The 24,462-nt window shown below is 40.9% G+C and overlaps 1 protein-coding gene across 1 annotated transcript in view; it reads left to right on the top strand.

The window, feature by feature from the left end:
• TGFB2 (transforming growth factor beta 2) overlaps positions 1–22,288 on the top strand; it is a 63,020-nt gene extending 40,732 nt beyond the window's left edge. Inside the window, exons 3-7 of the mRNA XM_050316065.1 lie at positions 14,020–14,152; positions 14,271–14,381; positions 16,118–16,292; positions 16,848–17,001; positions 18,784–22,288. Coding sequence (XP_050172022.1) covers positions 14,020–14,152; positions 14,271–14,381; positions 16,118–16,292; positions 16,848–17,001; positions 18,784–18,942 — 732 coding nt within the window. The 3' untranslated portion in view covers positions 18,943–22,288. The remainder of the gene's footprint in view (positions 1–14,019; positions 14,153–14,270; positions 14,382–16,117; positions 16,293–16,847; positions 17,002–18,783) is intronic.
• Positions 22,289–24,462: the final 2,174 nt, after the last annotated feature.

Raw genomic sequence — 24,462 nt, forward strand, 5'->3', positions numbered from 1 at the left:
GGCTGCAGACAGGTAGGGGTTGGCCTCTTTTCCCAGGCAGCTAGTGACAGGACAAGAGGAAATGGCCTCGAGCTGCACCACAGGAGGTTCAGGTTGACATCAGAAAGAATTTCTTCACTAGAAGGGCTGACAAGTATTGGAACAGGCTGCCCAGGGAAGTGGTGGAGTCTCCATCCCTGGAAGAATTCAAGAGATGACTGGACATCATGGCACTTAGTGCCACCACTTAGTGCCATGTGGTGGAGGTTGGACTCCGTGGTCTTGGAGGTCTTTTTCAGCCTTAATGATTCTATGATTCTGTGATTCTCTTTTTCAGCATATATTAATAAGTGACAGAAAAATATGTCATAAAAGTCATCCCCAGGATCTCTGTCTCCCAACACCTGGCCTGTACTGTAGTTTAAATAGAAGTCAAATTCCTCTCTCTGGCCTGTGTTCAGGGAGAAGCCTTTTAACCATTCCTTGTAGAAATGGAATTAATAACTGAATTCCAGATCTTAGCAGTTGCAAACTGGCGTCTGTATGGTAGTCCAGGAGTTGAGGCAAGGGAGTGGACAATTCAGGGATTGAGGAGTGAAGAAGAAAATGTCCCTTGACTCTCTCACTCCTGAGTGTTGATAAGATTGATACCATTCAATATTTAAGGACTTTAAAGCCATTTAACCTCACTTAACAGAGAGTCTGTGCATTTGTGCAAATATTGTCTAGAGCATATTTCATCCAAAGCATACTTCACTCTGCTGAGAAACACAGCATCTAAAAGGGGCCCAGCTCCCAGCAGTTTTATACTGAGTAAAACTCATGATTGTTCTGGCAATCTGTGACTTGTTCTGCTGAAAACCTTGCCAGATCCATTGGGTGCAAATTTGAGTTAGTCATCTCCCTCACTTTCGATGTTCACCTTTTCCTGCCTGGTCTGGTTGAATGGAAGGCAAAAACTGAGCAGAGAAGGGGCAATTTTGATTCACATTCTTGTTTGAAGAGACAGTATAAGCTAACAATGAAGGCTGACAGCAGGAAAAGGCACACTGGTATGTTTAGACATTGTTTAAATGTAGGAAAAGCATGATTCCCAGTTGAATGTGGTTCTGGTCCACAGGTGGGCACTGGGTGCTTGGCTTCACAGTTGTGATCTGACTGCCTTCCTTTCCCATGAAGGAAGAAGGCAGAAAAGTTGAGCAAATAATCTGTCATTTGCTTAAAAAGAAAGCTAGAAATGTTTATTGAGAGTCACTGGTGTTGCTTGTATTTAACAGTCCTCAGAGAGAAATACATTCTGGGTCTCTGTGATGCTGCCACACCAGCCATTGAAACAATTGTATGTTCTGGCTTGACCTCACTGTTCAGGTATCCTAAAAGAAGCTGATGGCATCTCTGGGCTTTCTGTTGTTCTACTTTTGAGAGCTGTTAGTCAGCCACCTGAAAGGAGTACAGCTGTGGTTGTCTGAGCCCCATTCATTGCTTTTCCGTGTTTGAGGAACATGGGACACAAAGGGTTTGGCAGTGGTAAGGAAGAAAAGGCCTTTGCTTGGCTGGGATTTTGCCTTGTGATGAGAAACAGCTGGGGCTTATTTGGGAGAGCCTGACTCAAGCAAGCCTGTGCCTGTGGAAATGACTGACACCTGCATCCAAGACAGGTACTTGGGTCCTTTGGATAAATATATGGCTGGTGAGTAAGGCAGTTTCTTTTTTAGGCTGGGTGGGGCATACTAAGTGAAGTGTTAGGTGAGTAATGAGTGCAGGTTGTTGTAGGATTAGGTCTTTTCTCCACCGACTAACAGGCAAGCCAAAGGCAGCAAGCTCTGAGCATGTGTTTTGTCAGGCATATTTTAGGCACATTACTTTGCTCCTTTGGTTGTAGAGAGGCAAGTTGTCTCTAGAGCGTTTCCCTTTGGTCATATTTGTTCTTTGTGATTTTGTATGCAGCTCTTCCTAAAAACTTGTATGCAGGTATTATAGCTCTGTGATGGCCAATCTGGGTTCCTTGGCAGCAGCTCTACTGTAGGAGCATGAGAGTCCCTAAATATTACTGCAAATAATCTCCATCACAACATATGAGGTTAATATGCAGTGTTTAACAGGAAAAGCAAAAGTGGGAAGAAATTGAAGAGGAGGGACCCAAGATCCTTTTGGGTATCTTCCAACCTGAGATGTTCTACGATTCTATGATGTATTGTAGAACAGTGCTGTAGAAAGCATCCTAAAACTTAGTATATGAATTTTAAAGATTAGGAAGAAGAAAATCTGTGAAGGTGAAGGTGAAGAAGGATGGGTAGGAGACATTGGTGCCACAGTGATGCTAGAGGAGTTCAGGGCTGATAGTGATATATAATGATAGTGCAGATAGGGTTGTCTAGCAGTAAAGGAAGGTACAAATATGAGAGGTAAAAGGGGAGAGTGAGGAAGATGCTTTTTCAGTGGAAGTGGGAGAGGCACATATGTTCTGTAAGGGCTGGAGACTGTGGCAGGTATCTGATTCCAGCGTGAAAATCCATGCATGGAGAGTGAGCCTTGCAGAGGAGATGATTGCTAGAGGAGTTGGCATGTGCAGCTGCTGCTCCTCCTCTGTGTATAAGCATTGCTTCCTGTCTTGTGAGATAGGTGCTGGGCTTGCCAGGGCTGTTGTGCCCAGAAGGAACAGTGTGGTTTTTCATCTTGCATAAGCAACATTTAATTATTAGGGGTTTTTTTCTCCTCTGACCAAGTTTCAGGTTGCCTAGTATTTTGCTTTGTTGTGGAGATCTTCTTGATGAGGGTTTTTGAAATTCCTCTCATACCTGCAGTTTCAGGGAATGGTTGTTCCTTTGTCCCTGAGTCTTTCTCAGTCAAGCGGGAAGAGAGAGGCAGAAGTCCTCTAGAGAGAGCTGCTAGCTCTCTTGTGGTTCACTGAGATAGTCTCCTAACTGCTCTCCAAGAGCTTTCTGATTGAGTCCAGTGGAAATTTAGTAGTAGCATATATACCACTGGTGCAGAAGGGACAACATTATTCTGAAGGACTATTTTAGGAACAGCTAGAGGCAGATGTGCAGGGTAAATTGAAAAAATAAGCAAGCAGAATATAAATATTTTGTTTTTCCTCCTGATTCTTTCTTTGTGTGGTCCTATGATCTTACAGATCTCCCCTTAAAACGAAAAAAGAAATGCAAGACTGCACCTTTTCGGCTAAGCTTTCCTCAGGCTATACTTGGCTCCCTTTTCCAAACCACATCAGAAAGGAACCTTATGTTTTCCTACAGCCCTTGTTTGCACTGACTCCGGGAAGGCATTCTGGGGCTGCGTGGCATGGCAAGCCAGGACTGTGGCCCCTCATTCCTGGCCCCTGGCACAGCAGCAGCAGGACCCTGTTCCCACCTCAGAGTCCAGGCTGGAGCAGAGAGTGCCCCCTCACATATATGCTGGGAGGTTTGCTGCCCTCCAGATTTCTCTGGGCAGTGAGTCCTAGAGATTAATTCTCATGAAGGTGCCCTGGATGCATCTGCGAAGCCAATGGGCAAGTGGTGATTCCTGTGAGCAGAAAATGTCTGTTTTCACCCAGAATACTTCTCTTGGTGTTTAAGGATTAGTCAGCCACATCTGTGTGTTCCTGCACAGATAGGAAATGCAGTGCAGATACTAAGTAGTCTTAGGATGGAAAATAATAAAAATCATAGAAGTAGGAATTAAGGCTGATACAAAAGTTCTGTCTCTTCTTGGCTATGGATAAGCGAAGCCACAGAGAATTAAATTCTTTAAAGGCACTGTCTTTTCTGTTGTTTCTTCTGCCCAAAAGGGAGGGTTAATCTGATGGTTATACTGCTGATCATCAGCATGTTGGAGAGTGGGAAGCCGGAGGGAAGGAAGGAAGCAGTGTGACCTCAGACATGGCGAGTGCTCTACTCTGCTTCTCCTTCCATCCTTCCACCGCGCCACGATCGCTTCTCAATGTGCACTGAGACTTCAGAAAATATTGAGAGGATAAAGTGCTTTTGGGGGAGGGAAGAGGAATAATATTAAATAAACAAGTTTTAGCATCCTCCAGTGGCTCTTGCTATGTTTTTAAAGATTTATGCCAAATGCAGGCTTTATTGGAATTTGATCAGATAAAGCTCAGTTGTTATGGGAATGTCTTTGTTCATTGGTTTTCTGGCCTGCTTTGAAGACTTCATCACATCTTTCTTTTATTAAGGTGCTTCTGTATTTATGAATAAAGTCTCCGCACTCTTCAAAAAAAACCTTGTCTTTTATGAATAAGCATTCCAAAAAATAAATAGGCACCACTGCAAAGCTGAACTAGTGGAAACCCTCACAGGGTGAAAAGCCATCCTTCAGAGAGCATTGTGGTATTGTTTTTAAGATATTTTTATTATGTACAGGCAGTCAAACAATAACAAGTAATAATTGCTTCCTATGGAAGTGGTGCCATATTTTGTTAACACATCATAAAGCATCACAGAAAATGCAGCTGAGGCACTGTGTTTTATTGTCATTAGTTACCTGAGGCTGCAGTGGGTGAGATACCTGAGAGGCTGTGGATGGGGAGGATGTACCATGGGACGTATCAGAACACAGGTTTGGAGCAAATGAATGGTACCAGGTTAAATCCCAGAGGGGGACATCAGATTGCAATGAAGAATCTGAAGCAACCAGGAGCTTTGGTCTTTCCATGTCTGAGAGGGCCCAGTCCATGCTGAGAGCTCTTGTGTAGCTTTCTCAGGAGTAGGAAGAACCATCTACCCACTAGGCAGTGGTAACCCCCACTTCTTTCAGGGCCTCTCTCCCTGCTTGGAGGTATGAGGAGGAAGATGCTGTGGAACATATTACCCCATTATGAGTCAGATTTAAATTTAAACCACAGTTGGTTGTTCAAGTACTTTCAATTCAGACAGTGTTTTGTCTTGTTTTTCAGTTGGGAAATACGTTTAGAGTGCGCTACTGTAGATTTGGGCCACATCTCCGTGGTGCAAATCTGAGACAATTTACACTGACTGCAGCAGAGATTCTTCAGACTGATCTCTGTATAATCAGGAGCAGAGGGGCCTTGCTCTCTTTTCTTGCCAAAAAGTACCGTCTCTAATGCTGTGAAAGAAAATACCATGAAGCAGGATTTGTGGCTGTGAGCTGGTGCAGGATGTCTGTGTTACAGATGTCACCTGGGGCATTTGGTTATAATCGACTGCCATCATTGTGACCCACATCTAAAGTCGTATATTTGGATGTCACAATTTATGTATTGCTGTCCTGAAACCAGATTCATGCAATCTGAAAGGCTGCAAGGTTATGTTAAATGGCAAATGTACAGTGTTCTTTGAGGTGCCAAATTCAGTATAAAGCCTGGACCTAATAGCTTTCTTTTCTACCATCCTTGTTCTTCTTCCCTGGCCCCCTCAGCAACAGCTCAGGAACAGAGGAAGTTAATTTGCAGTATATTTCATTCAGTTGAATTGCTGTTTTCTCCTTATTCCAGAATCCCTTTTTCTGGTTCCAAATAGTGTATCCCCTACAAAAAGATGTCAGTACATTGGAGACCATGTATAGAGTACCTTTGGCAAATAGTCTGTGAGCATGAGAAGTATTTATCGCTGCATCATCTTCACTGCAATCTGACAGCGTAACTCGTATGTGGCCACCTCATGCCTCGAACGGTGCAGTTATTGAAGAGAACTTGAAGAAATAGATAATACCGATATTAGCTCCTGGTGAAATCCAGTGTGTACTCCCAGCTCAACACTGCCATGCATAGAAACGTGGGGCACTGAGCCGATAGATTTATTGCTATATGTGGAGCAGGTACTTTATAGGAGGAGCTGGAATGCAGGCCATGGGTCAGAAAACAACTGCTGGGTTTGGGTTCCTGCCCTCTGGGCTGGGATTTGGTGGGTTAGCCAAACCTGCGTCATACTGAGACGTGAGCAAGTTTGAACCAAGCACCTCAGCATGGAAGTTACTGGGCTGAGGAACATCAGGTTGGCTTCCTGGCCTTGTGCTAGGGAGCTCGTTGGAGGGGGCAAGGTGGTGTTTCTGCTCTGGGGAGGTACAGGAAACAGTGTGAAGCTTTCTTGGAGAGAAGCCTATATGAAGAAGAATAGATGATGGGAGAAAATGGAGGAGGGTGGGAGTGGTTTGGGTGGATGCCTGTAGGTGCTGGGAAGAGAAAACCACAAGGAGAGTTGTGAGTTACAGCGAAGGCGGCAGGCAAGAGGAAGGGAAGGAAGAAAGAGGAGTGACTTGTGGAAGAAGACGACATCTTAGAAGAAGCACTAAGTCCAAATATTCTGATAGCCAAGAAAGTTGCATGCCAAAATATTGTAGTAAAATTCACATGAAGATGAGATATGGCTGTCAGGGACAGGGCTAAGAGACAGAAAGGGCTTAGGAGAGCTATGTGTAAAGAGGAGATGAACACAGGAGTACCCTGCAGGATCTGGGGGATTTGGCTAGAAGACAGGAGAACCCACTCTGGTTTTGTTGACTTTGGCTCCTACTTGTTGATATTTTAATAAAACATAATGTGCCTCTGGCAAGTTAAAGCTAAATACTAGATAAGTTTATGGGATTTTTTTGTTATGCTTCATTTTATATAAAATCTTTCTTTGGAGCTATCTTAAAAATCTCCTAAATGACAGGAAATTGCCCTCAATATTTCAGAATCTTCCAGGAGAAGGACCCCAGACCCACTGTTTTTGTTTATTGCTTATACAATGCAGAGTCTTCCTGCCTGCTTAAGCATAAATCAGCCTGAACTGCCTCAGGGCTGTGTCCCCAACTTACATTTCACATCTATCTTAAGTAGCAGGAGGAAGGCCCTGCTTGGGGAACAAATGGAGAGGAAATCCCGTCTCAGGATCCATTCCCTTCTTAGAGCTCATCCCCTCACTGCAGGTTGATGCAATAAATCTGTCACAGTCATTCCGTGACATACTTGACTTCTCCTTGCCTTGTGACCTGCTTAAGTGTTCATCTCTTTACCCCCCTCACGCTTCACCTTCTTTTACCTTTAAGTGAGTATGGGCCAACACTGTAAGAGAATCCTACTGCAGCTGTAGCCCATCCAGATATAAAGGAGGTTGGGTTATGTGTGCAATATGTTCTTTTTATTTGCAAGTTTGCATGAAGAACGTGTCTGGCAAGTTCTGAGCAGATGGATCAGAGAGCTATGGGTTTTTTTACAAACTTTGGCAAGTACTCCATACCTTTGTATTTTGGCAGGAACTCTGCATCTCATATACTGGTCTCCAAAGATTCTGCCCTCAGTTTGAGCCTGATTCGGAGACCGTTGCAAGTAATGGAAAGACTTCCATTGATAAGCAGGGGGGCTGTAAAGCCCTTTAAACTCCACAGCACTGGAGGCAGTGTCTGAATTATTCCTTTGCAGAAGTGGCTACAGAAAGAGCTTGAAAATTCACACTGACTATTTTAAAAAAAATACACAGTCTCTTGCACTTAGAAGCAGCTAAGATTTTGATAGCCTGTAGATTCCCAATTATCTGGCAAAAGGTACTGTATGGAGGCTTTGCACTTTACAACATATGTTTTCACATATAATGAGTAAGAAACTGGAGAGGTTTGCAACAGAATTAAGGATTGGCTTTTCCTTGTGTCCAAGATAGGATCAAAGGCCTCAAGTTCAACCAGGGAGTGAGAAAGGACTGAGAATTAGCATGGTCATTTTTTAACTTTAAGTTTCAGAAGGAGCTGGCTGAAGTCTCTGAGAACTGTCTGAGGAGACCTTTGAAATCTGGAACCAGGTAGCGAGTGAATCTTTCAGTACAGTGAATAGTGTGTAAGAATTTGGAAATGACAAGCAGCTGCTTATGCAGACCTTGGGAATCAGGTTATTCCAGTGCAGAGGGTTAGGCTGGAGTCCCCTTCAGGTTTCTTCTAGTTCAGAAAAAGTTATCCTGCATGACAATTTTCAGCCATGGTGTGGGGAGCTGAACTTATCTCTGTTCCGTGTTAACCGGCATTAGCACAGCATTTACCACTGGATCTCATTGTTTGGGCTTATTTACTTTGAGCTTACAAGTACATGTCAGGTTATTTCCATTACTTTAAAAGGGCCTTGAAGTTCCAATGGAAACCATGGATAATGGCTGATAAGTAAGAGGAAGAGTAATGAGCCTGCCAAGGTGTTGTAATACACAAGAACATCACAGGAGTCTGAAATGACAGAGAAAAAAAGGGAAGGAAGGAAGTTATCAGGAGGCCAACAGCATCTGGAGGGAGGAGATCAGACAGTCCAGAATGAATGGAGAGGAAAAACAGATTTATAGCAGGTTTTTACAAGATAATGCCATATTTACTACTACTCAGTGATTGCAGAACCCGCACTGGCTGACAGCAGTAACCATTTCAAGTTCCAGGCCAGTGCAGGAGATAGGATAGATATTTTTAAGTGACCATATGATCTTATTACTACATTTTGAAAGTTCATCAACTTGTTTTAAGAAACTGTAAGTCATCAAAAATATTTCCAAATAGTTGGTGACTGTAATTCTCAAACCCAGCTATGAAGTGCCCTTGTTATTGCTAAAGCTTGGCCTTTGAAGGATGCCCAGGGTTTTCTTGGCTGTGGCAAATGTATGTCATGGATGCATCAGCCTGTGTATCATCACTGCTGAACCACATTCAGTGTTTTATTTGCTTGTTTGCTTGCTGAGGGGGTGGTGAATTTATTAGCCAAAACTATTCCATTGTAAATTATACTTAATTGTAGTTTTCCCGTTCTTCTGCATCTATTGTGGTGACTGTAGAAGACTAGAAGTAGTTATTGGCCAGACTATCGAATCTGAAATAAACTAAGCCTGTTGCTGTTCTAGTTCTTTGAAAGAACCAGTGTATCTTTATGTCAAATTTTTTCCTTTTAGCTCTGTTATGAGTCATGAAGACAGGCTGTTCTGGTGTCTGCTGTCAGTGGTTATTGTCTAGAATACATACACTAATGTGTTGATTCAGTTATCCCCTGCTTTAGCTGCCTAAATATATGAGCGGGGGAGTAGGCAAAGGAAAATTTGAGCAAAATAATTATGTTTCTTTTTAACAGAGTCTTGAGGTTTGGAGGTTTTTTTGGTTTTGTTTTTGAACCAGTATAATTACACTGACGCTGAATGCTGCTGTTCTGCTTATATCAGCTTCTGATACACCCCATTCTTTAAAGTCATGTTTCTTCTCATTTTGCAAACGTTCTGCTTTGTTTGTTATCATGAATTATATAGTGTTCTCAGTGTGCTTACAGTTTATAAAATACAGACTAAGATAATCCTTGTCCTTATTTCTATACTCATAACTGTGTGATAGTTATTTGAGAGTATAAATGTGTGCCTATAAATAAGCAGTTTCATCCTCCAGTATTTTAATGAAGATTTCAGCTATTTGATACTTAAATTTTTAAGAAATCTCCAGTTGATCTGAAAAGCAAGCATAGCAGGGTGGCAGAAGTAATTTAGAAATCAGTATTTTCTAGAAACTCACCTGTCATTCTTCTGAAACCAGTTTGTGACAAAACTAAAACTTTTAACTTCTGAATGCCCTGGTCATGGTGATTTGGGATATACTTTTCGTGGGTCAGCCTCCTCAGGTGGGTAAGGGAGAGCACAGCCAAATTGCTGCCAGCCAAGCAGAGGGTCTCCCCTAGAAGACTGAGCAGAACACCTTTAGAGGACTAATGAAGAGTAGATTTCAATCTACTACATTCAATCAAATGTAAAATACCAGAAATCTGGCAGGCCTGAGAAAGTGGCATTTGAGAGCTGTCATCACCAAGATCCCCAGCTGGGCTTCCTAAGCATATGTAGCTGTGCAAACAAGGGCAATTATTTGTTTGCATCTGGCATCTTCATGAGCCATTTCCTGCAATTAACTGCATTGTTTATATATTCATGTGTTTGTTTCACCTTGATGTGCTGGCAGTAGCTGCATGGATGTGATACCTTTCACGGGTATTTGTTAACTAATTTTTTTCCCAAGGTCTTTTTAAGAAGGCTCAGAACAGAAAAAAAAATGAGGGAAAGGTTAGCAGTGGCCACAGAAAAAGATAGCTAGAAGGCAGGGCTTAAGTGTTCAAGACACTTGGTCAAGAGGAGATTAATAAGCATTTTGTCTATTTGTTTTCCTCTGGCAGGGAGGAATCACATAAAAAGAGGGTAGAAAAACCACACATTGTTCTTAAAATTTAGAGCACTACTGCTGAATGTAAATTACTCTGTATACTGGGCTAGAAGTCTCCTGATAACCTTTTGGTAACACTTGTACTTATTCAGCTCATCCCCACAGAATGTGCTCATGTGATTATGTTCCCTGCCTATTCCTTTATTACAAAAGGCAGTGTTATGTTATCGCTCTGTTGAGAGCAATGCCAAATAAACAGATACACCTGGAAGAACATCCCCATGTTCAGAACCTGGGTTTTGAGTTTGTTGATTTTGATCTTTCACTCGAGCGTGTGTGAAGGTGTGTGTGCTCTCACCTGTGTGTACACAGTTCTTGTGCATCATCAGCTGTTTGTGCGTGCGGGTGTTTGGATGTGTCACTCCTGAGGGAGGGAGGTGGGGCTGCTTGTGTGTAAACTGTCTTCTGCTCATGCAAATGATGGATTCTGTGTCTCTGCATGCAGCTGGTGATGCACAGTTCTGCCCCCACCTGAAAACCCTAGCCTTCCACATCATGCCCTATAAATCAGACCAAACTCCTTCTACCTCTTTAAGAGGCAGTGTTTGGTTAAGGTGCCAGAAGGAAATGAGAAGGGATTAAAGGGGAAGTTTAACTCAGTTGACTTTCTCTTTTGTGGTTTTTTTTTCCCTGTCTTCTGTTAATATTTTTAGTGCATTGAAAACTTTTGCACAAAGGCTTTCATTTAGCTCCTGCAGATAAAGCTGTGCAGCAACATTTCTGATAACAGTGTTTGATGTGGTTGTGATGGGCTAAGCATAAAGGTAAGGTGGTGTTTATGGGTAAGGCAAGGCAATGTTTATAGCTAAAGGTAATATCCCTGCTAAGACCAATCAGTATAGTTGGAAGAAGAAGACAAGCTTTCAAGCGCAACAGCTGCGAGGTACGGAAAAGGCTTTTATTCTTTTCTGAAACTAAACTAGTTGATCTAGTAGGATGTAAGGACTGAAAATACTGAAGGAGACATTTTTCAATGAGGATGTAGGCTTGAGGGTGTATTGGAAGAAAAGGGTATGTTACTGATGGGGAGGGTAAGATAAGAAATGTAGAGCAAAGTAAAAAGAAGAAAACCAAAGGAGGGAAATGGCAGAGAGAATTTAAAATGCATGTTTCATGTAATAATTTCTGGAATACTCATTTGAAGAACATACTATATCCATGAAAATTTCTGAGATTCCTACAAAATGGTCCCTTTGTTTACCACCATGTAGAGTGCTGTGGTTTCAGTGTGGATGGAAACATAGAATGCAGTGTAGGAAAAGAAGTTAAGAATTCTTGATCAGATTATTTTGTGGGAGGAAATAGACTCTGAGGATCCAGCCTAGGATTTTATCATCCATTAGTTTTCCACACTTGCAACAATGTAAGAGAAAAAGAAGGGAAAAGGGAAATGGTGAAGCTAGAAGGTCGTTCTTGCTTACAAGTATTCAGGTTGTTAAGATCATACATCACACTAAGACTATAAAGTAGTAGGAGATTGTAGCTAATTTCACTTAGTATGGCACTCATCACACTTAATAGCCTTTTCTTAAGAATGACCAGTGCCTGTTTAGCCCATGGTGTCAGTTGTGGAAACTATCCCATACTTAGCTCATTCTTCATAATTTTCTTCCTGATCATGCATCATAAACAACATGGAGAGAAACTTTACTTTAGGATATCATAGATACCATATTATGAATAATATTAATCTCTTTTAATCCACAGTATCATCCTCTCCCATGGTGTTATAGAGTTCTGAAACCTGCAAACACTTTTCCTGTCATTCAGCTCACTAGTGAGGATGGATTTTCCTTGTAGCATTAGACATGTGCAGTGATGATTTCTTGTACTTTTACAAATCTTTCATTGCAGGTAGACACTGCCAGGCCTTGACTTTGTCTTTTGGTAACAGTTGGGATAAAGACTGGGATAAATACATTTTATTTTTGATACCAAGGCTCAGCCGAGTCTTCAAAATATGTCTAAGACCAATTATAGTTATCATTAGGAGATTGCTTTTGGCACATTACTTACTTTTTAGTCCTTACATCACTGCCAAAACTGAGGTATGCAGTTTCTGGAGTCTTTGGAAAGATATGACTGTGCAGAAAGGAAGAGAAATGAGCCAAGTTCTTGTGTCCCATTTGCCTCACACCCCCGCCTCTCAGCCCCAAAACATCTTTGCAGAATGACAGCTGCATTACATCCTCAGAAACACTTGACCTGATAAAGACCAAAGGGAAGGCAAAGTTATATTTGTACTTCTCTGGGACTTTCCCAGCATTGATTACTGATTCTCTCATCCCTCTGGCACTTCTGAGCAATGGTAGTCCCCTTACTGCTGCCAGACTCTTTGTAAACAATTGTTCAGACACTTTGTTTGAAGGTTGCCTCGTAAAAAGGAATCCCAGTGTTCGCTGTTTGTGTGCCCTTAGTTTTTACTGGAGAACTCAGCATTGCCTACTAGGGGCACTTAGTAACCTTCTGGACTTGAACCAACATCTTCTCATGACTTTTTGCTAAATGTGTTGATCAGAAGGAAGGCAAAGAGCTTGTCATGTTGCTGTTCTTTTCATAAGGCAAATATTATTGTAACAGCGGCACTGTTGGCCTTTGAGAGGTCCAGCAATGACTTGAAATAAATAGGGAGACTCTACATGCTGATTCTACATGCTGGACAGAATCTGATCTTTTCAAGCCTGCTTTTCTGTTTAGTTACAAAAAGCTGAATTTTATCACGATGACATAGTTTCACACCTCTTTTGAAATATTTTTCTTTACATGTATTATGCGGTTTCACCATGGCTTTATTACAGGAGTGTTTACTAGATTTCAGGTTGTTCTAGGCTGAGAAAACAGGAGGAAACAATGAGACATTGTACATTACTCATTTGGAGGTGGACATGGATAGTTAAAGAGAGGAAAAACCCGAAACAGTATATGAAGTCGCACAGCTGGCATGCCAAAAGTTACAAAGTGATGTTATCATGTGATATCTTGATTGGAATTGACTTAATGTTGCATGGCATTCCAGCTCCCTGCATCACAAAACTATCAACATAGTAATAACCAGGAAACCAGCAACCTGTTAGCAGCCAAAAGTCCAATTGTTTTCATCCTAGAGTTAGGATAAATAATAGCAGGCTATGGATGTATGTGGGAAGGCAATCGCTGAATTGTTTGACGAGGGGGAAGAGTGTGGGCACTTGAAATTCTAACCATGCAGGGCCTGGGTTTCTTTTGTACAGGTATTTTTTATTGCATGGACAGTAGCAAGCTTTGCTGAAACATTTGACACAAATACACATAATGGTGGCATCAAAGTTTGGATGGAAGCAGCATCACCTGTTGCACAGCTATATGTGTGGCCATCTGTTTACTGTATGATTAGTACCTGAAATCAAAGGGAAGGCTGAAAGCATAAATAAGGCAATACTATACAGATTAGCTACTGGTGGCAATAAAATACCTTCAGTGTACAGACTACATTGTGCAGGTGGTACTTTAGCATCTGATGTTATGCTCTAGCCAATCTAAGTATTACTGAAGAAGGTAAAATAGCTTCTTTTGATGTTTACTTTGAACTCTTGACCGCTTGTGTTACAGGATGAGTTTTCAGGGCAGTTCTTTTCTGTGTGATTTATCTCATGAAGGAATAGGTGATTCTATGTTTTGCTTGGGACCATAAGCTGATTTCATTGGAGTGTTTTTAAATCATGTTCTCCTTACACACCCCAAGAAAATTCTTTCTGAAAAAATGCATGAATGTAATCTGCTGCATAGAGGTTTGAGCTGTAATAGTTTCTTCTGCTGTTTTATAATGTTAGTGGTTCATTTTACTAGCAACCAGGTAAATGTTAACCTGTAGGCAATCTTATTTGTTGTTTCTTGCAGGTGTTAAAATCTAAAGAATTATCATCACCAGGACAGCGTTACATTGACAGCAAAGTAGTTAAAACAAGAGCTGAAGGAGAATGGTTGTCGTTTGATGTCACTGAGGCTGTACATGAGTGGCTGCATCACAGAGGTGACAACAAGTGTTCTTTGCCTTCACTCCTGCCCCAACTGCTCCTCCATTAACTCAGCAGTATTTCAGGTTGATTCCATGTGTAAAAACCAACTCCACTCATTATTATATTTTGCAGACAGGAATCTTGGATTTAAGATAAGCTTACATTGTCCATGCTGTACCTTCGTGCCTTCCAATAATTATATCATCCCAAATAAAAGTGAGGAGCTTGAAGCAAGATTTGCAGGTAATGAAAGAAAAAACACCAACTTTTCAAAATGTTGTGGTACTTATTAATTGAGGAGGGAAATAAAAAGCTGTTACTGCCTCCTAGATGGCATTCAGCTAATTGAAAACTTGGTCATTTGAGAATCATGATTTTCAGCTGGTAGGAAATGGTATTAAAGGCACAAGGGTAAAACTATATCATGTGAACAAATTCTAAAATCAGATGGCATGAATAAGCTGTCTCATTCCTTGCATGCAGCTTTGATATCCTTAAGAGTCTGTGTTACAGTTTGTAGCATGCACACAGGACATAAATAGAGTTTTGTGTTTACTAAAGTCTGTTGCACAGTAAGCCATCTACTGTTGGATAGTAATGAGAAAACATGCTGAATATTTTCAAAATAAACCCTTTGACTGCTGTCCATCCTAGTACTCTAACGAGTCAGACTTAGTAGAAAAGATTGGGCATTAAAAAATAAAACCCGGTATGTAGTGTGGATTATGGATATATGTGCTTTTTATGGACAGCAGGCAAGGTGACATGGAGTAAAATATATCAAGGTCATACAAGCTCCCTTGTGTTTTTAAGCCATTAAACTTTCACTTTCAAAAAGGGAAATAGTATTTAATTGACAGTACTAGAGTTATCATTCACCAGTACATATAAAATCATAACTATATTAGAATCAGTTTTAATGCAAATTCTGTTTATACAGTTCTCATTTATTAAAGTGTATCATGCTTTGGTTCATTCACGTTCCAAGGATTTGGGTATATTCCTTACCAAGTATTATTAAGTTTTCTAACCATTTTTTCACTGCATTGGAAATTTTTCTGTTAGTAAATACATGTACTGTACATATGATTAAAGCCATTGGCGTGTATTTAAAAAAATCTTAGTATGATGTTTGATCACTGTAATTTCAAATGTTACAGAAAGAAAAGTGTATCTTTTTCTGTTTAGATAGTATTATCTGGTTGGGGAGGTTAATTTTCGAAAGGGTCTTAGCAAAAGGCATAACAGGACTCCTATGGAAGGCCAATACCTTGAGTCTCCCTCCTGTGCTATTGCCATGATAAGAAGCTAGTAAAGCAGTTTGTGTTCAAAGAGAAAATGCAAAATGTGAGGTCATGGTTTGCCACTTAAAGAAGAAATACTTTGATCAATGTCTTTGCCATGCCCATACAAAAGAAGGGACTAGAATGACTTCTGGGGAAAATGAGCAGATTTAGATAAACTGGCAGTGGGAGATGGAGAATTTAAAAGTATTAGAAAGGAGTAAATGTGATAGAGAAAACTAATGGGATAGGAGTAAGCAGTGGGAAATGAAGGTGAAGTATCCAGAGCAGGTTTAATGATGTTAAAAGGTTTTAAAAGGTACATAGCTAGTTTAAAGTTAGAAATGCTGCTTTAAGTGAAGTGACAAAAGAATTACTGCTTGGGGCATTTGAAACTAAGTAATGCAGATGCAATGACGTAAATTATCTTTTCTGTGACTCATTTCAATAGTTCTGGTAAGCGTGCTGAAATGCTATTAAACAGCGATGAATGTGGGAGCGCCAGTACAATAGATAACATGAGAACTGTGAATATCTTAGGGATCTTGGTTTGAAATTTCCCCCCCTTCCCCAGTAAACGTGCTCAGCTGACACCATCATGGCCCAGTTTCTGAGATAATTTTTTTAAGAGATGGTTTATTTAATTTGTGAAGAAAAAGCAACACAATGTTTATCACCAAAATGTATTTTTTGAAGGTATTGATGACTACACATATTCCAGTGGTGATGTGAAAGCTTTAAAGTCCAATAGGAAAAAATACAGTGGGAAGACCCCACATCTTCTGCTAATGTTATTACCCTCCTACAGACTTGAGTCGCAACAGCCCAGTCGGCGGAAGAAGCGTGCTCTAGATGCTGCCTATTGTTTTAGGTAACTATGCATCTGTATTCAATATACTTACATAATCATACCAACCTGTGAGGTGTCTTGCAGTTGTTTATCATTGTTTCTTTACAGTTGGTGTTTTTACAGAACGCACCCCCTCATTTGCAGACCCATGGGGTCTGTGCAGCAGGTGTCTGCCCAGTGGTCTCCAGTCCCACAGAGACAGTGGTAGATGAGGGAGGTTGTGACCTTAGACAACAGAGGCTGAGTTCCATCTGGGATGATTCCCAGATGCTTTAGTCCCATAATAATTACAGCCGAATTATCACCTCCACTTTACTCACCTACTCAGAGAGTCCCCTCTGTAGGGCCTGACGAAAAAAACCTGACTAAGTGCTCTCTAAAGCAAGTCCTGCCATGTCTAGGCATCCAGTTTTAGTTACAGTATAAGCTACTGTTGATTCAATTTGGTTGAGAATTTTTGGGACTCAGGCTTGCCTGCCTGTAAAGCATCATTCAGGGGGTGAGCAACTGGATTATTTTCATTCCCTGTGTTGTTTTTATTATGACCGATGGGTTTGTCTGTACTTTATTTCCAAGGAATGTGCAGGATAATTGCTGTCTGCGTCCACTTTATATTGACTTCAAGAGGGATCTTGGCTGGAAATGGATTCATGAACCTAAAGGATACCATGCTAATTTCTGTGCAGGAGCCTGCCCATATTTATGGAGCTCAGATACTCAGCACAGCAGAGTAAGTAATGGTTTTGTTAATTTTCAGCTTCTGTTTTATAACTGCAGGGTGAACTATGTTTCTGGGACTGACATCAACACCAATACTCAGTGTTTGTCTAAATAACTAAGGATGATGAAATGTGGCCTTATAGAGGAACTCACACATGGCCTCAAGCAGTAGGAATGTATGGACCCAGAGATTTTTTTTTTTAATGTGTTCATCAATATGACACAGTTGGATTGAATGTTTTTTGTGAGTATGTAGCCTTGGGAGGTGGCCTGGGAAGGGCCTTCCGTTATAGAGCAGGAGTGGAAGATGGCACAATGAGCTCAGTCAGCCAATACACGGGGGGAGGCACTGTCAGAGTAGCAAAGGGCTGAGTTTTAACACCTGGTTATCACTTATGACCTGCCATTTCAAGATTAGCACTTGCCATGCTGAATTTCATGAAAATGTACTGCTAGATGTCCTTCTTTTACTTCAAAAGGTGTATTCTTTCTTGTACTTTGAAAATTTGTATGCGTCTGGGATGCTGAAGAACCAAATGATAGTCATCTGAGATGGGACTTCTAGGGATTAGATGTGGTATTTTAGCCAACTGCCTTAGGATGAGTAGTATTCTGCTGTGAAGTGCTTATTTCTCTCAACTGTCAATAGGGATGTCTAGACAATGCATGCAAGAGGCAGACGTTTGCATCGCAGTTGTCATAAAGTAAGAATTTCACCCTCAAGTCCACACTAAGAATGATGTCTCCCCATTTTCAAGCCTTCCTTAAAATACCAGATCCATGTTGGCCAGCAGAGAGAACTCTCTATGTCAAAGGGACAGCTTATGTTCCCTTTGGTTAGTAAAACCATGATAGGATATGAACTTACACCATTGTAGCTGTCACTGGCTGTGACATTGCTACTAGTACAATGTCGGTAGGCAGAGGTATAAATAAGGTGAGTATGTTTCCATGCTGATGTGGGGTAGTAGTGTACACATTTTGGAGCAGCACTTGTTTTTAAAGGAAAGAGGAAGAATAACTGTCATGGTCACAAATATGTGGTTTGGATAGTTGCCCAAGGAGTCAGAAGTTGCTTAATAAAGTAGTTAGTGTTGCTGTCCTGAACAGGTCTTCTGTCTCTCTAAGCTGCAAATGTTGTGTTGAAGTTCTAGGAAAAGGTCACTTGGTGTTTGGCTAAGGCATTAATGGCATCCTCAGGAATATCTATGCATCATCAGTGGCTAACCCTACATACTTCCCTTGCAGAGAACCATGCATAGGAATCCAACGTGACATAGATGATAACTTCACCACAGCTGGTTCTCAACAGGAGTAGCTGCATCTTGAGTCCTGCTGCTTGCAGGGTGGCATTAATGAACTGAATTAACATAGCAAGAGGTTAAAAGCAGAGGAGTACCTATGTTGTTGTGAAGGGCTTACTTCTCTCTTTGGTGCACTTGTAAAGTCAAAAGGCTGCAAGCAGCAAATGGCAATCTGAACAAACAGATAAAAACCTTTCAGTTTCTTCTTTCCATATGAATAAAGTGTGTGTGTTGATTCAAAGGGCTACACTCTAAAGGCAGGCTCCAGGCATGTACTTGTTTTGAGGTTTGAGACTACGTGTACAAAACCCTAGCAAACTCAGGCATATTGTAGTGGAGAAGCATAAAAAGTATTAAAATCCAGGAATCTTCCTCCTGCTTTCTGTGGGCATTCTCTTAGGTGCTGTAGGAAGAAGTGATGCAGAAAGTAATTTGATCATTAGAGGTGGACATCTTAATCTGACTTTTTTTTTTGTTTCTCCTTCTAGGTACTCAGCTTGTATAACACCATAAATCCAGAAGCTTCTGCCTCTCCATGCTGTGTGTCCCAGGATTTGGAACCCCTCACCATCCTCTACTACATTGGCAAAACACCCAAAATTGAACAACTGTCCAACATGATTGTAAAGTCTTGCAAGTGCAGCTAAAGGAGATCCCCGAAACAGCATGACATGTGTTTATTAAAAAAAAAAAAAAAAAAAAAAAAAAAAGGAGGAAAAAAAGAGAGAGCAAGAAGGAAAGAAAGAAAAATAAAAACCCGGGTTCATCAGTGTTAACAAAGAAAAAAAAGGAAGAAAAAAAGCGGTACTAGTCCGAACTGTTTGAAAGTTTGTTTTGGTTTTTGTTTTTTTATTTTAAACTGGCATCTGAAGCAAAACATTGAAGGCTTTTTTCCTACATTTCACCTACACATAGAGTGAGATAGACAAGAAGCAAAGTTAAAGAAAAAAGAAACCTTTTAAAAAATAAACACTGGAAGAAATTTGTTAGTGTTACTATGTGAAAGGAAAAAAACAGGAAAATCCCATGAAGTGGAGTTGCTGTATCTGTCCCGTGCCTTACTTGATCTCTCTGTATTGTTATGCAATAGGCATCCTACCCATTCCTTTTAGTTGTAGAGTTAACAGTGCATTATTTATTTGTGTGTACAAACTATCAAATGAACGTTTCCGTATCGCCATTGGAAAAAAGAAAACCAGCCAATGTGGACAAAGTGGAGACCAAATAAGCTGCCAGAAATACATATAAAGCCTAAAGGAACACAAACTCAAAAGAATCAGAAGAGTAATGGTTAGTTTAGTTCGATAAAAATAGAAATCAGTTATTACATTATTGACAAACTCTGCCTTTTGAAATACCTTATTTTTTGTGCCAGCTGCCTAGAGAGACTTCTTGTAAGGTCTCAAACCCTTGTTTTAAATACTGAATAATTTACTAATAAAGGACACTCTGTTTCAGTCTCAAAGACAAGTCTATAAGATTTTTTTTTTACTGTAAATGATTTAAAATGTCAGTTTAGTAAACCAGTGAAATATTTAACATGTACTGGTCTAATCTTCAGACCTTAATATGTTGCTGTATAGCTATGCTATGGGATTTTTTTTTGTTCTTTTGGTATATGTAACCATACCTAGAGTATTACAATAGGTGGGTAGTAAAAGCCAGCTTAATTGGAAACATATCTGTAGATCTCTATTTGTAAACTATTAAAAAACTACGTACTTTATGTGTAATGTGTAAATTTTCACCATATTTTTGTACTCTGTAATACTGTCAGCTCTCATGACTTTGAATTTGAATTTGGGGCTCTTTTTGATCACTCAGAATCATGTGTTTCCCTCTAGCTGGCCAGTATGAGTAGAGTCCCTATATTTTGACTTGCACTACAAATACATGTTTTATAATAATTGCTATACATGTGCTTTGTATATTGTTCATCATTATGACATAAGCTACCTGACTCCCATTTGTTTTTCTGTTTTACAAAAAGGATGGATTAAAGCAATCTCTCCCCCCTTCTCCCCTCCTTCTTCAGTTGTCCCTGTTCGTAACACTTGAATCGCGATGCGGTTCGGATTTCTAGGCCTTTCAGTCTTCATTCGGCATTCAAACAGATGGGCAGGGAGCGAGGTGTCAAGAGATGTCCCAGCCTGGCTGAGGCGAGGCAAACCCTTGCAGAGAATGACATTCACCACTGTGCAGAAGGCTGGTAGGAAGGGTCTGCCGTGGCGATGTTCGGGATCAAAGCGCAGTCAGGGGCCGTGCATCGGGGGACTTGGTCTGTGGGACTGGTCCTGCTCTTACTGTGGGTAACAGAGGGTTGCCTTTAACTTCTGCAGTGGCACAGCAGGCCCCTTTAGGCTGTTGGTATGTGTGTAAGGATTTGCAGGATCAGACCCTTGATTTTTGCAAGCTTGCTGATCTTTTTTTTCAGTTGAGTTCATGTTAAAACTTCTTTAAAAAAAAAAAAAAACCAAAACAAAAGGAAAAAGCAACATGGGCGTCCTAAGATTTTTGTTGTTATTACATGTTTTAATATTGTTAGAGGGAGTTAAAAAAAAAAACATGTCACATTTAAAAAAAGCCCCAACCTAAATTAGCAAAAAAAAAAAAGAATCATGAAGAAGGCACAATCATTTCATTTCACATGATGAATGCTTTTGCACAGCAAAGCTGGAAAACTGCAATACAAGCATACTACTTGGATGAGAAGGACGTTTTCTGTTGTTGTCCTGAGCAGTGTTGGGAGGACACTCCTGAGCTTGATGTTGTCCGCTCCAGTTTTAAGAAGTGCAATTTCTTTGGCTTCAGCAGAACACTGATACGAAACTGAAGTACCATGGTGGCTTGCACATGCCGCTCCTCAGGACTTCTGTAGAGCCCGTGCTTATTGCCTAGGTGGAAACATAGCCCCAGAGATGATTTAATGCCACCCATTCACTCAGTGCAGAGGAGGAGGTACGTTAGACTTCTGATTTATTTAGTGAGTTGAGGTGAACAAGTGAAAAAAATCTGTCCTGCTAACCCTTGCTTGAGCCAGACTAACTCCAGTAAGAAGATGCACTGAACTCAGTGAAACTCCTCAGGGTAATACATACTCTGGATTTTGCTGTATATGGCAGCAAAATTAGTTTTATCAGGTTCAGTATGAGAACTGTATTTTTGTTGGACAGGAAAGAAGACAAGGATGAACATTTTACAAAACTTAAAAAATGATTTTGCAGTTCTCTGCTGTGGGAATGCAGCTCAAAAGCAGTTTTGAAAATGTGGAATAGGAGATAGCATAGTTGTCCAACTATACTCACTATGAGCTGGATGCAGCTGAAAAATTTTATTTGGAGTTTTTCTCTAAATTTAGGTATAAAACACTATTTCTGTATGTCATTGCCCCAAGGTTGAGTATTTTTTCTTTTTTTGTTCCTCAAAATGCACTGATTGTATTTGAAATTCTCTATTATAAAGCTCTTTTTTTTTTTTTCTTTTTTTTTTGTTCATTAGGCATGTATTTTCCTTTTAATTACCAAGGGTGTTGGGCCTGATCCTACAGTGTGCAGAACTCATGGATGAAATTCCCCTCTACAGAGTGGGGTAATGTGAGTCCTAAGCACCACTCAGGTCTGATGTAAATACCCCTGCGATGATCTTTAGATGGATCTGCAACAGCCCAAGTACTTTGCTATGGGCCTTATCATGGCAAGGTAATTGCCACTGTCTGAGCAGAGTCCCTGAGAACTGATGGGAAATGGTCAGCATCTTGAAAGATCAGCCCCAAGGGGCTTACTGGGGCTGAGAGGGAATCATAGCACTTAGCTGGGTGGGGTAGGACAGCATTTCTTCTGTGTTATAATTGTATGGTTGGCATGGTTTAAAGGAGAAAAAAACAAACTTAAAGGACAGCTGTGTTGTACTTTGGTGATCGATTACTCTGTATTTTAACACATTGTATGTCTGGTTTTGTGGTGCTCTAGTGGTAAATAAATTATTTCAATTATATGCTTGTGTTGCTTTCGTATGGCAGTGTTCTTCTGGCACAGGCGATTCATCAGCTCTGGCTCAGCTTAATGCCTGCAACACCTGATTTGGGGGGGAGTTTTGTGTGTGTGTCCTTGACGTGGTCCAGCATAGGCTGAGGTGAAGAACAGCCATCTTGAGCATGAATCACATCTGCTGTGAGGATTGCTTTCCCCTCAGGCTCCGTGGTCTATGTCTTGGTCTACAGACAAGAAGTGGCTGCTGGTCAACTGCTCTGAGCAGCAGTGCTGTCCCGTGTGTGTGCAGGACAGGTACTGCCCTGGGTGGGAGCTGTGTTATTGCACAGCCCTGCTATGCCTGGTCCTTCACTAGAACCATACCCTGGGAGGCCTGTTACGGCTGGCACCAGTTTTAGAGGCTTTCCTCTCTGTTGTAGGATCTCAGAAGTAGTTTCTTCCTCATTCCTGTAGTGCTGTGGGAGCTGGGAAGGTGATCTGTTTTGTGAAGCCTGTACACCAAGTGATCCCACAACATTGCGTCCCACAGGAAAGCACAGTGAGACAAACTGTTGGGTTTGTAGGTTGTGCAAAATAGTCCACAGTGGGATGAAATGGGGTATTAGAGGAGAGGCAACAGACACAAGTTGGAACATGGCAAATTCTGGCTTCGTGAAAGGAAAATATTTTTTCAGTGGAGGTGGCCAAGGTGTGGGATGGGTTGCCCAGAGAGGGCATGACTTCTCCATCCTTGGAGATGCTCAAAACTGTCTGGGCAAGGTTCCAGGCTGCCTGTTCCAACTGTGCCTGATCTGAGCAGGAGGTTGGGCTGGAGACCTCACAGACCCCTCCCTGCCCACCCCCATGAATCTACAAACAGTAGGGTTCCAACCCAACCACTATTTCTGTCATAGGCTAAAAGAGCACAAAAAAAGCTGGTTATCAACGGCCTCAGTTTTTTCAATTAGCCATCAGCAACCATGTAGACACATGGAAATGGTTTTTTTGACAGAAAATAGGATTCCCTAGTTTGTTGTAAGTCTCTCTCCATGCACTGTGCAATATGCAATTGTATTATCTAAGCAAATGGGAATTAAGAAGCCTGATATTGCAGCTTTTCTTTATCAGGCTCTGGTCACTTAAATAAATAAAACTGATTGAAGAAAGGACTGTAGGATTGAATCATTACTTTTAAAGTTGATAAAATATGAAAATACTTCCAGACCAGAGGCTGATGAGGAGACCAGGAACTGCTCTTCCTGGTACCTTTTCTGGCATCTGAGGAGTGCACAGCATTTCTTTGCATGAATGAAAGAATATATCATATTGTTTAGGGTTATTGTGATTAATTATAACAAATAGACTCTGTGGTCTGTCAACATGTTTAAGAATGCAACTTGGGATGAGCATTAAAAACAATTTTAGGGATAATTTCACCACAGCCTTACATTGATCTGCCTTAATTGATTTCAGTGAGTTTATACAGGCATAAAACTATAGTCCTGCAAAAATTTCTAGATACCAATGTTTATTCTATCGACTTTTAGTTACATGGCTATGTGCTTTGACATGAATGTAAACTGCCAGCCTTATCGTTATCTGGGGAAGTCCTTCCAGTGCCTTGAGGTGAGAGTATTTTGCAGCCCTGTCTGCTGTATTTGTGAAATCAGTGAAGAACAGGAGGGTTTGAGGAGGAATGCTGATTGGAAATTTTAGATGGGAAAGTGGTCATGGTGCTTGTAACTAAAGAGGAAAAAAGTGGAGGGAACAGTGTGCTGAGAGATTTTATAGTGTGGGGCTGAAAAGATGGAAGCTCTCCCACGATAATGAGACTTATGCAGAGTATTTTGATGCTCGGCTTGTCTTTTCCTTTAGTTAACACAGCCTCTCCATCCTGCATCACTGAAACCCTTACTCTGCTTGAATCAAATTGTGGTTAATAGATGTGGAATATAGGAAAAAACCCAAACCATGTAAATGTCTTGAAACCCTTTTTTTAGGCCAAAATCTGCTTCTTAGATCAGACGGAACAGATTCTATGAGGAGCCATGAGTTCTGGAAGAAAATAAACCAAGAGGTTATGTAATTATATGTGGTTATAAAGTAGATGTGAAGTAATGTAGTTGGCTTGTCAGTGGGTATGGGTGTAGCAGTAATTTCTTCATCTGTATAAAAATAAAATTAAATGGAACAGAAAGC

Source organism: Myiozetetes cayanensis, unplaced genomic scaffold, assembly GCF_022539395.1.
Source record: "Myiozetetes cayanensis isolate MyiCay16 unplaced genomic scaffold, myiCay2020 scf2-11, whole genome shotgun sequence".
NCBI classification, from domain to species: domain Eukaryota; kingdom Metazoa; phylum Chordata; class Aves; order Passeriformes; family Tyrannidae; genus Myiozetetes; species Myiozetetes cayanensis.